Source organism: Hypomesus nipponensis, chromosome 10, assembly GCF_054491055.1.
Source record: "Hypomesus nipponensis isolate SF chromosome 10, ASM5449105v1, whole genome shotgun sequence".
Taxonomy (NCBI): Eukaryota; Metazoa; Chordata; class Actinopteri; order Osmeriformes; family Osmeridae; genus Hypomesus; species Hypomesus nipponensis.
The window spans coordinates 3,811,107-3,824,048 of NC_140370.1; the positions used below are offsets into that span (position 1 = coordinate 3,811,107).

A 12,942-nucleotide genomic window follows, 5' to 3' on the forward strand; every position below is an offset into this window, starting at 1 on the left:
CCGACGACGACAGCAGATCCAGAACAGGTCTGGCCGCACGTGGCATGGAAACAAATATCATTCAACTCTGCTGTGAGTTGGAATCTGGCTCTGCTGACTGCACCGGCCTCCACGAAGCTGGCTATCCTCCACATGAAGCTTGCTACTCTCTCACAAACACATGAACACACGCACATGCATGCACACATGCATGCAAATATACAGCATGCACACACCCACACAAGCCCATGCATGTGTGGGAGGACGGATGGACACACACAGACACACACACTGACACGCACAAACGCACATATCTCACACACAGACCACCTGGGAGTTTTGTTTATTGAGGACAAATCCACATTAGAAACATACTAGGCCTACATTGATTTCGACACAAACTAACACAAATCTGAAAAGTAGCATTCAGATCCATTTGAGGTAAATGCACATCGAATATGCACATGACATGACATGACATGAACAGAACACTGTCACACACAGGACAGGCAGAGTAGGTTAGCGGTTGGCATAATAGGCAACGTTCAAGTCACATAAACAAACTTCAAGGTTATTCTTAGTGACAGTTTAAAAGACAGGATAAGCCTACATTAGAGTGATTAGACAATAACAACCACGTAGTCTATATCAACAAAATAAAAACCTGCTGCAATCGCAATCAGCTTAATCATTATCATTGACTGTGGCACTGTCTTATTTAAAAAAATCAATCTGACGCCTGCCCTTTCATTGACTCCCGCTTGCGTAAATGTGAAGAGGTGTGCTCCAATGAACCTGCGTCAGTTTCGTGCAAAGCCCACGCTCACCTGAAGGGAGTTCCTCCTCCCTCTTGCACGCAGGGCTCTTTGTTGTCAAGGCGGTGCGTTTTTTTCGCCCATTTCTCTTATTTGAAAATAACCCAAACAGGTTCTGTGGATGTAGTTACGGTGATATTATCTAAGCACACTTCACCTGAAGGGGGATCCCGTCACTGTTTTTTTTCTTTTTCCTTGTCTGCACGAAAGCGGCCCGAAGCTGAAAGCTTTTAAAGGCGAAAAAAAGTCAAACGTTTCTGAGGCAGGTTAAGCCCTGCTAACACCTTTTTAAATACTTTTTTTCACAGCGTCACTGTAAATAGTCATTTTCTCAGGCTAATACACGCAAGGTGTCGAGGTCAAGACCTCAGTTTTTATAGAAACCCTGTAAATATAAACAAACAGATTGTGTTGGTTCAAATTGAGGGGGAAAGGTGCGGAAATGCGTGTGAATTTTGATTTATGGCTTGTGTGCCACATAAGTCACCGTATGCCATGACATCCTTCACTGGTCACTGTGTTATGTTTCTTTCAGACTTGCTATTCGACCCGAGCGCAGACAGTATCTCCCCAGATTTGTATCACCAAACGTTTTATACAATATCAACGATGTTATCTGGATCACTCACAAAACACGTTTGAAATGTTTGGGCACAGGGCATCCGACCGTGGCCTCACGCGACAACTTGATGAGGACTTAGAAGCATCCCGATTGGGGTGGCCAGGAAAGCTGGCTCGTGTCCATGAGTGGGACAAACCAGGTGTGGAGTTTTGTCCTTGAACTACTCCTTTGTTCAAATCATTCTAGCTCTAGTCTGCTACTAATGCGTTGTCATCTTGCGCGACTAACCAAAACCTTTACCATGCAAATTAATAGCCTAAGCTTAACAGTCACTAAATTGCAAATGCGTGACCTTGGTAATGCATTGACGAGTATGTTCAAAGTAATTGGTTGGTTTAATTACTCAGAAACTGAATGCAAACTGCCAATGTATCCGTGATATCAAACATGCCAAATATGACATGACCTCAAATATCTAAGGAGTCAAACCTTTCACAAAGTCATATGACAAGGTAACATGAAGCCCTTGAATTCCATGGCTTTGATCCAAGTTGTTGAGACAAAGGCAGATGAATGGGATTACACAAACTAAATCTAATTTTGAGGACTTTACTGCCATTGTAAACAATTTGTTCTCAATGACTTGCCTGGTACAATAAAGGTAGAATACATATAACAAATTCAAACCACTGACAATAGATTCACTTCCCTACCATTGTTGTCTGTGGCTTGTCAGTTCCTCATTGTGACTTCACATGATGGCATTGAGATGGGAGTTCACCTGGACATGAATCAAAATGCAAATTGTGAAAGAAACGGCACAACCACATTCCTGTCATTTTGGCCTAAGCTACAGTTTGATAACATAGAGCCCTTCTGAAATCTGCAATATGTTAGAACAATAGATAGTGTTTGCCATCGCACAGGGAAATGAACGTTAATAACTCAGATAGTAAAAGGTTAACCACAGGTCAACTTCTTCACACTAATCTCTGTGATTGCCAGGACTGTGACAGTGATGGGAATGCAACATGTGTGGAAAAGGAACATGTTCACGAGCCAGAAGCCACCGTTGTTAATAGGCTCCGCCCCTTGCCTGGTGCTGGGTACAGCCACCAAACTGACTTCACATGAATCGAGCCCAACAGTCCTGCTTATCCAAGATGGCAAAGGGAAAAAACACCACTAGGTCATTGTTGGGCTTTCTTGTGTCAACACAACGTAACAAGATTATACCTAGGTGTACGTCTAATAGCTAGCTCTTCTGTGAACTGTCAGGTCAAACACACTCACATGAATAAATAGCACAATTTTGATAATTGACGGCCTCACACAACGCATGGCACAGAGAAGCCAGAGAGAAGAAGCAGGCTGCTGCCTGTTTAATGCTAGGATTGGTTTCTATTTAGGTTCTGTGGTCTCTTCACCTGAGGGCTTGTGAACACAGGCTTTCAAACAGATAGCAGCAAAAAATACATCCAGACTGTCAATTAAAGTAATAAGAGAGTAAGGTTACCTACAGGTGAAGATGAACCTGGTGTTCTCAAAATTCAGATGCTGTAGAATGACAGATAACTGTCTTAAAAAGAAATGATCCACTTCATGAAGAGATTGAGCCATTCTTTAGTAGCAACACGGGATTTATGACCGGAACAGTATAATTGCATCTGATTAGAAATCACTGAAATGTGATGCTATGTTTATTACTTTCTAAGAGAACAAAACGTAACAATGTACTGCACTTTAAACTGCACTGTGCGTCATAGAGAGGGCTTTATGAGGGACAATATAGATGATATATTAAAATAAAAACTGAAAACTACATTTGTGGTGTTGATGTTCTCGGATGCACTGCATAAGAATTCTTGTAGAACATCTTTTATGTTAAGCTAACCTACAAAACTGGTGCATACAGTACATCTGTGACAACAACAATTATAGTTGTATTTATTTGCAACTACAATTGCACTTCAGAAGTATGGTTTATAACACGTTAAACAAGATATAGATGAGGGTGATACTCTGTGGGATAAGCAAAAATAAAAATGGATATTAACAATTTATTTGATATTTATTTTTAATTGTAGCAAATTAAGTACATACATTTCTATGTTGAAATGTATCCTAAAGTTGATGGTCAATCCATCATAAATTCTTGAAATCAAACATTCTCTTCAAGAGCTTTTTTTTTCTGTCTTAAAGCTTTTCCTTAGTGGTGCTAATCTATGATGATGATGAAATCTAAACGGATGAGTGGTGAGTTTTAATGCAAGGGAAACAGATGACACATCTACAGAAATCCTGGTTTAAGATGGGTGTTCACCGTAAATAATGCTGTTTGACACGGAATCTTGCTGAATGGGGTGCACGTACAGCACTGTAAGTTGGCACTTGCACAAACCACAAAAAGTCTCACTTTCAGAGTGCTCAGAAAATATAGCCTGCCTCATCATGTTAGAAAATACATTCTCAGAACCTCCAGTGAATCCCAAATACATTGGTGCACAACTCTTATATGACTCTGGGTTCACGGATAAGCCTCCCATCCCAGCTAGCTTTCACGTTAGCGGTTGGCGTGCCTATCCACAATAAGATGTCTATCTGGCCTCTCCCCCCATCATGATACAGTGCTAGGCCAGCTGCTCCAGCAATGTAGCGCCTGCCTGTCAGTAACAGCTCATGTAGCTCCGTCTCTCCCTATCCGCCGGTCCCTCACACGCCACCCTGGCACCCAGGAGGAGAAAGACAGAGAAGAGTGATCCCCGAAGCAAACGCTGCGGCCGTCTGTCATCGGCCCACACCGCGGTGAGGCTGCCCCCGTTCAGGAACCTCCAGTCCTTTTTTTCTGTCGAGTGTTTCTCTCTCTCCCTTTCTCGTTCTAAGGGAGCGTGAACTCCAGGGCTGCTTTCTTGGCAGCGTCCGCACCTCACCCCCCCCCCCCCCACCCCCCCCACCCCCTCCCCCCACACACACACACTTTGCCTTCCCTCTGTCTAAACACGAGCGAAGAGCCAAATTCGGTACTCACGCAGAGGGTTTGCACGACATGCCCCGCCTAACCTCCATACCACCGTGCCCCCTCACCCCCCATATGTTACCCCCACCCCTTCTTCCTTGGCGCCCTCGCTCCCTCCTGGTCGAACCTGGAAGGACCTGTTCTCTCCCCGGGCTGGATAAAACCAGATGAGCCTTGGAACTCTGCGCTGAAAGACTAATTGGCCTCCGGGACACAACTGTGAAAAGGCATCGAGGAATGTTATTGTCTCAGTCGGGATTATTTGGATGTTTTTCACCTTTTCACCTACACAAACACATCACTGCGTTCCCTCTTTGGCTGTCACTGAATGCATTACTGATATCTGCGTGCACTCTCCCTCTTACCAACCTCCAATCTTTACCGTCCCTGTTGACTCTCAATGTTTAGATTCAGCCCCCCTCAAGCGATGTTAAAGATCCTTACTAGGAAAGACCTCAGTGAAGACTATCTATTTGGTACTGTGGCCATTAAACCTCTTGATCGAAATCCAAACGTAAGAAAGTCAAAAACATTGCGAGCCAAAGTGATGTTCTCCATGCCACGGTTACCGCAGAGGGGGATCATGAGATTCCCCATGTTGCAGCTCTGCTAGTGTTCAACTCGGCCTCCAATATTATTCTTGAAACAGTCTGTCTGCACCATCCATCACAGCCGATGGCAGGGTTAAGACATGAGAGAACTCCTTTTTAATTGCAGTCTGACAGAGCAGTAAATTATTAGCGCTCATTCCATGGAGAGCAGAGCTGTTCCAATCGTTTAGTACTTGACGTCTTGACCCCGCACTGTGTGGGGCTTTGCTGGGATCTGTGTCTGTGAAGTGAATCGATGGCAAGTCACATAGTGTTGTTTAATTTGAGGTTGCTTACATTTCCAGAACTGCACACACTGATCCTTGTTCTTTGCCATCTAACCTGTAGATAACCTTATCTCCCTGCGATTTTAATTGTCAGTTGTGATACATTTTTGGCCTCCCATCTGCTTGGCAGATCATGTACTTTTGCTCTGAGGTAAAGACACCACAAAACCAAAATAGAAACTTCTGAAGCCAGCAACAAGTGGGAACCTGCTCCTCCACCCTGCTCGCTACTTTTCTTATCGGCGGGCACGAGATCACTTGAGCTTTGTTTACACATCTTCAAAACCCTTGACCATGTTTCCCTGTAAAGCCAATTGATCTCTCGTAAACTGACTTTGCTATTACTTTAAACACTATTGCCCCCTTTTTAAGTTTGAGATGCTTTCTGGTCGGTGCAAGGAAAAAGGTCTTTACGATGAAATATCCTTATGGAACATGTTTTCATATGATAAAGAACTGGTTACAAAAGCAAAAGCAAAGTGTGGCTTAGAAGGCGGAACCCCATTGTGAAAAAACAATGTATTTTGTAAGCCATGCTGTTAATACCAACAGCACACACGTTTGTGCAAAAACAGAAAGCTCAGTTGGGCACTGAGCACCGGTAAAGCGGTTTGAAAACAGAGCTGTCAAAACACTGTAATTATTGACTGACGAAATATGTGAAGGTGGAATGTATTGTACAACGAGGGATAAATGCACTCCTGTCACAAATAACACAAAGGAATGTCTGGAATCGTCTTGGAATCCTGTGTCTATTTTGAGCCTCTGGGTTGATCCTTGTTCAGCAGTGTCTCAATGATCTTGACGGTCTCAGCAATGTCATCTTTAGCATGACATCCAAACACCTCGAAATGATCAGCCCATCGCACGCAAATGCTTTTTTGATGCCTTAGAGCCAAAGAGACAGGCCGGGAGCTGTATGTGTAGATTTTTCTCTGTGGCAGGTAGCGTTCTAGAGGACGACAATATTTTTAGACTGCCCATACAACTACATCTCCACAGTTTACATTACTGAAATACTTCCAACACTTCAAAGAAGTCTCTCAATTCAGAAGTGACATTGGCTTCACTGGTTGTGCTGTGGTGACACTCCCCTTTTTGTGTTGTACTATTATTATTATATATATATATATATATATATATATATATATATATATATATATATATATATATATATATATATAAATATATATTTAAAACAATTCTACAGAAAATGCAGCTCAACATATTCTCACTCTTGGTGTCCTTGGTGAGATTACCCCCTGATGGAGGGCAATACTGACATCCCATAGGACAGCTGGTGCTCTTGGAGCAACCTAGTCTGCCAGTGCCAGAGCTCACTCCACAAACCACACCATCACTGTATATTTTTCTATGAAGGGTTTTGGAAACTGCAAGAAAAACACTAAACTAAACCCACAGGCCAGACATCATCTGCAGCACAATAGGTAGAGCCATGGTATTCAGAACCTATTTACAGTAACATGATGTCGTTTGACCATATCCCATTAGGTTATACCTCAACAAACATATCAGTCCACCAGTGCATAATAATATTGAATCAAAGACATCAGAACAGTACATACAGTTCTGTCCATTTGTTGGAGAAGAATGAGAGCATAAACAAACACCACTGTGTCTGGGACTTTGAAAGCCTTGCACCTGTCTGTGATGTTAACCTTGAAAAATCCATCATATCTGTAAATATAATATTTCCCTTGACAAATCTAGCCGCCCGATCCTTGCGTGTATCTCTCCTTCTCACTCCTCCTGTACAGCCATTCTAAACCCCTTCACCTTTCACCATTCATCTTTCTCTCACCCTGGTGTGTACAACAGCTCAGTGTTCTGGGAGCTGTTTGGGTCTGGGCCTCTTGGTATGACTGACAGTCATTTTCCTTTGGAAACAAACAGAGGCAGAAGGAAGGAATTAGAGGGCACATGTCTGGGACTACTCCTCTCAGGACTCACAGCCGTGGCCAGTCAGCTTACAGTTCTGCTGCAAGACACAAGCCGCTGTTTATTTGGCTACGGTTGTCAATGGAGAGAAGTTCGAGACGTTCACAGAGCCACTCGAAGCACTGTGTTTCAGAATTCACTCTTCTGCAAATATAAGCACGTTATGGAATTCCATTCTGTGCCAGAGGTTTTGAGGCCAGGACAGTATGTACTTTATACATGCAATGTATATATGCATACTGTTTGTATTAGGTAAGCATGTACACTTTAAATGCATTGACCGTGGACAGGCATGTGTAAACTGTTAGTAAGCTCTGTCATTAGGCAAAAATATGTTCAGTGTGGGCCCACTAAATGCTTTGAGACATCAAATCATTTCGAGAATTGGACTGCGGAAAATGGTGAATGTTTGAATGTGTACTTCGTTTACGTACATGTCATGAGTTGTGCCTGTCAGTGCAGTATGTTAACACGTATGTGTGTGTGTTTGTGTATGTGGGTGCTCATTAACCAGAGGACCTTATCTGATCTACAGCAGAGCCTGTGGCAAGGCACTGAATGTAATCTAATGTCTTCATAAATCTCATAGCTCGAATCTTGACTTAGGTAAGAGGAATGAGGTAGAAGGAGCAACTGTCAATCCCCATAAGGTTCAAATGAAAACTTGTGTAAAACTTAATTGGGATTGAAATAGTTGAGACTATGTTTAAGTGAAAAAAACAAACAAATAAAGTCTATGGTAAAGTCCTCATTTGAATGGTGCTCTTGGTTGTTGCTGCTAAAAGTGGGTCTTCTACAAGTACAGCTTATCATCTGACCTGCTTGGATCCTTGTGTGAAATGTAACAACAGCAGACCTATGTGGGCTTTAACCTGGTCTCTCATGTTTTCCTACCTGCCAAAGCCCTTTCAGGTTAGCTACTATTTCAGAGGATCTAGATGTATACATGGACACACACAGGCAACAGGCACAAGCTGCTACATGTGCTTACAAGAATGCATACATGCCATTTGAGCCTCAGTCATTGTGGGACTGGATTACAGAAATCTATACTCAACAGAGAGCTCTGTAAAAACAGTGACTTCACCCTGGATTGGGTGTCACAGACGGCACAAACAGATTATGGCACTCAAGTCTGCTAGACAAACACCCACTCCTTGCCCCCACATCACAGCCCTCACAGCTCTCGTAAACAGAGTGCTGCAGTGCCTGGACTGCAAACGAACATGTGGCACCTTCACGCTGTCAACATATCGGACCACCGTTTATGGATTTAGCTTGCCGATTTGGCGTTAAGGCAAAAGGAGACAAGTCACTTTCAGACTCAGGACCCATAAAAGTACTGGCATGGTGCTCTCAAGGAGTCTCGGTGCCAAAGCAACAGAAGGGCGGGCTATTTAGTTTAGCATGACTGCCAGGTGAACCCAGCAATGTGTGTGGGAGGAGAATGTTTCACATACATCTGGAGTAAACATAGCAGGGATTCTGAGCGGAGGTGTGGTGCTCAATGATAATGACATTAGCCATGGGAGAAAGCACAAAGTTGTTCAAGCACCAGCTCCACGGCCCTGTTTAGTAGCATGTGCCCCTCCGAAGGGGTTAGAGGAGAAGGCCAAGACCTGTGGCACTTGATGAACTGCCACTTCATCATTGCTGCTGTCATTCCACTAGCCTTTATCAGTCGGAAGCCCTGCAAGTGGACTCTTCCTACCCTGCTTGTCCCCTGTCCTGACCAGCTGAGGTGGATGGACTTATTCTGGTTCAGCGTCATGCAGGCCTGGACTGGTAATCTGACATACCGGGCAAATGCCCGGTGGGCCGATGCACCTGGGGCCGATATTATATGATGTTTAATACATATATTTATTTATATAATATATATATATATATGTCAATTTTTTTTCTTTAAATTGGCCATCGACTGACCCATAAAGCAGGGACAGCTGCCCATTGGTTCATTTTCCATACTGACACTGGGCTGGCCCAATCACATCTCTTAACAAGCTCCAGTGGTGTCCCACCGATTGTGGTGGGCCGATCTGAGCAAAAATGCCAGGGCAATTTTTCTTCTCCCAGTCCAGCCCTGGCGTCATGGTAAACAACACAAGGTTACACTTCGCAACCTGTGTTTTTCTTCTTATCGTGGGCTTCCCCAGATTAAGGGACGTAACAGACCGCCAACGACGCCACTGGGAGACAGTTTTCGTGTTTCTTGACTCTTAAAAAACACTTGTTTTCTTTTTCGCTAAAAGAGACATGACCATCGTTTTAATGCAAAGGGGCTGACATTTGGATTTATGGCCCATCTTCCAGAACGTTTCCTGGTCACGGCCTCTTACCAGTTCCACAGTTCACACCTCCAGAGCCATACCCAGATTCTCTAAGTCTGTAAACTCCCAGCTATTGATTTCAAAATGTATTGGAGATGCCTTAGAGATGAGTCATTTGACGTCAGAGAAGCTCTTTCGTGGTTTTCAATAACAGGCAGGACCAAGACTGTGCAGGTATCTACTAGCTGACAGTTAACAATCACACAAACAACAGTCCTGGTCTCTATGCGAGCTGTCAGGTTGGCATGAACACGTTTCCAGTTGCACCAAAACAAGGAGCTTTGATGTGCAAACTCGAGAGCTCTTGAAAGTGATCACACTTTGTAAGCTACTTTCAGACCATTTGTTTTGACTTTGTCTTTGTAGCCCTGACATCCACAAGTTTTACCCTCTTCAAATGTTAGACACAACAGCATGAGAATAAATTGCCAATAATTCCCCTATAGAAAATAACAACTCCCCCAAAGAATAAACATTCCAATGTTTTTTCTTCGAGTCAGCACAAACTATATAACACACATTAATAGTACATTGTAAGATATATACAGATGTATATTATATGTAAACGGAAAAGAAAACATGTTGAATGCATGATGTCGCACAAGATCAGCTGTTCTAATCAGAAGCAGCTTTGAAGACTGCAGTATGAGTCATTTATATTGATCTTATTTGACATGCAGAGGGTTCTTTGAGTGTGACCTGTGATATCATCTGAGCTTCATGTGATGAAATGGAACCTTCACACACCAAAACAGATACAAGTGTCATAGAAGTGGTGGGGGAGAATATAACATTAACAGGCCGTTATCTTAAATGTTTGAGGTTTCTACCACATAATGATAAATTAAACAACAAATGCATGATTCAACTAAGATTCTGACATATACAATTCTGAATACAGCATGTAAGATTCTCCAAAAGAACAATTGTAGACCTAAACCCATGCAAAGCAAACTTACGCCACCTGGTTGTCTCAGGTAAAAAAACTCCAGAAGGAACTCTATTCATTGGCTGATCCATTTCCACAGGTGAGGCAAAAAATACCATATTGTAAATGTACTTATACCGGCTTGTTTAATAAAAAAATACAATGAGATTCCCAATACGAGTTATACAACACAAAATTACCCTAAATATTGTATTTGGTAAAATATACATTACATAAGTTTCAGAAGCAGTAGCCTATCATGCTAAACGCTCGAAATGATCTGACCCCGCCCTCTTGGGTTGTTCCTGAGGTGAAATTGCTATAAAGTGCTCAACACACACCCAGAAGGTGAGACGAGATCTGTTGCTCCTAAAGGTATGACCGCGGAGATAACATTAGGTGTGTCTGGGATTTATCTGACGGTGGCGTTTTGACACTTACATACAGACGAAACCGTTGACTCTTTGACGACGTGCCTCTTTTACTTGGGCATCCGATAAAGTTGGATATACAACTGGCAGAAGTAACCGAAAACATGAAACTGGAAGTGTTCTGTGGAAGTCACTTCGACATGAAATCTCTGGAACTGTGTAGCGATGCCGAGGGCAGTGTGCGCTCTCCTCTGTCGGGCGAGGAGGAGCTGGGATCAGATGGAGATTGCGTAGCTCAAAGCCCGACACCTGCCACTCCGTGCGCTGACAGCAAGAGCAAGCCATACACACGAAGACCGAAGCCCCCATACTCTTACATTGCACTTATTGCCATGGCTATACGTGACTCCACTTCGGGACGTCTGACTCTGGCGGAGATAAATGACTACCTAATGAAAAAGTTCCCCTTCTTTAGGGGCAGCTACACAGGTTGGAGGAACTCGGTCAGGCACAATTTATCACTTAACGACTGTTTTCTTAAAGTGCTCCGGGACCCTTCCAGGCCGTGGGGGAAAGACAATTATTGGATGCTCAATCCTCACAGCGAGTACACGTTTGCTGATGGGGTGTTCCGACGCAGACGAAAGCGCATCAATAAAAAGACAGGTCTAGAAGACGTCTCTGAACACCCCGAAGACTCACAAAACATCACAGAGACTCCATCCGTCTCCAAAGCTGCATCGAGTGTGAAATTTTCAAGCTCCTTTGCCATCGATAGCATCCTCAGCAAGCCATTCAAGAGAGTTGCGTGTTTGGATGATTCTTCCACCTTCACTGCCTTGAACTGGCCAAGTTTCACAAGTTGGATGATGCCGCATCTGACTCCACCTGTCAGTTTGCCACACTCCCAGCCGGTGTTCCATGTGGAGTCATACGCTGCGCATGTGCAACGGGTGTATGGTGGCGCTGCATATTCTGAGGGGAGACATCAAGAAAATGATTTTCATCAGACGTTTAGGCTACATCAGACGCAGTTTATCAGATGATTCCTTCCTTAATATTACTGGCAACTTTACGGCCTGATGTGTTCCATCCAATGAAAATGGATCACTTGTTATCGTGATAAACTTAAGGGGTGTGGGCAGCAAGCATGCCAACGTATAAACATTTGACTTTCTTGCAATGCCTTTATTTAGAATAACTAGATTTGTTATTTAAGACATAACTCATACAATAGGAATGACCTTGCCATGAAACTAACATCCACTGGGTGTAACAACGAAGAGCTAGCCCTGTTTCAATGCTTCAATGTTCATTGGTCATTTCCTTTTAAACGATGACATGTTGGTTTGTTCTGTATTTTAATTTCGACACCGTTTTCTCTTGTTATGTTGTTACTGAATTTTCAACCAACTGACCATTTAAATGTGCTGGTTTACAACTTTTTCTTTTGGCATATCTTTAAGTGTTGAGGTCGGTGTATGTTCAAATGTTTTTATTGTCAAAAACAAATTTGATATTTTGTACTATAATAAAGAGAACCGTATAACATAGAATTTGTGTTTTGATTACTCGTAGGCATATTGTGTTTTGTCATGCTAAATGAATGTAAAAATTGCCTATATTCACGTTTGCCCCTTAAGATGAGGCGCTTTTCTGACAGACTCAAGTGCATGGTATTCTCTTTGCCGTCTTAAATTGCCAATTTAACATACATTTTTATTTGCACAAATACTGGGTTTATAAAACGACCAATTTTGTATTTGTCATCGATACTACATGTGTCACATTAAATGTAACGACGGATTAGCTGAATTGAAACGTGAAGCCAACATGGCCATATTCATAGAATCATATAGTATTCAATAGCCTATGCCAGGGAGTTCCCAATCCTGGTCCTCGGGCCTCCCTGCCCTGCATTTGCTGAAATGTTTCCTTGTTCCAACACACCTGATTCAAATGAATGGTCGTTAGCAAGTTTCTGCAAAACTAGATAACGACCAATTCATTGGAATCAGGTGTGTTGGAGCAGGGAAACATCTAAAACATGCAGGGCAGGGAGGCCCGAGGAACAGGATTGGGAACCCCTGGCCTAGACCATGAAG

General features: G+C 43.0%; 1 protein-coding gene across 1 annotated transcript; it reads left to right on the forward strand.

Moving 5' to 3' along the window:
• Positions 1-10,821: 10,821 nt before the first annotated feature.
• Positions 10,822-12,393, forward strand: foxq1a (forkhead box Q1a). The gene has a single exon (XM_084707791.1). The coding sequence runs from the start codon at positions 11,002-11,004 to the stop codon at positions 11,881-11,883; it is 882 nt and encodes a 293-aa protein (XP_084563917.1). The 5' UTR covers positions 10,822-11,001; the 3' UTR covers positions 11,884-12,393.
• The last annotated feature ends 549 nt before the right edge of the window (positions 12,394-12,942 follow it).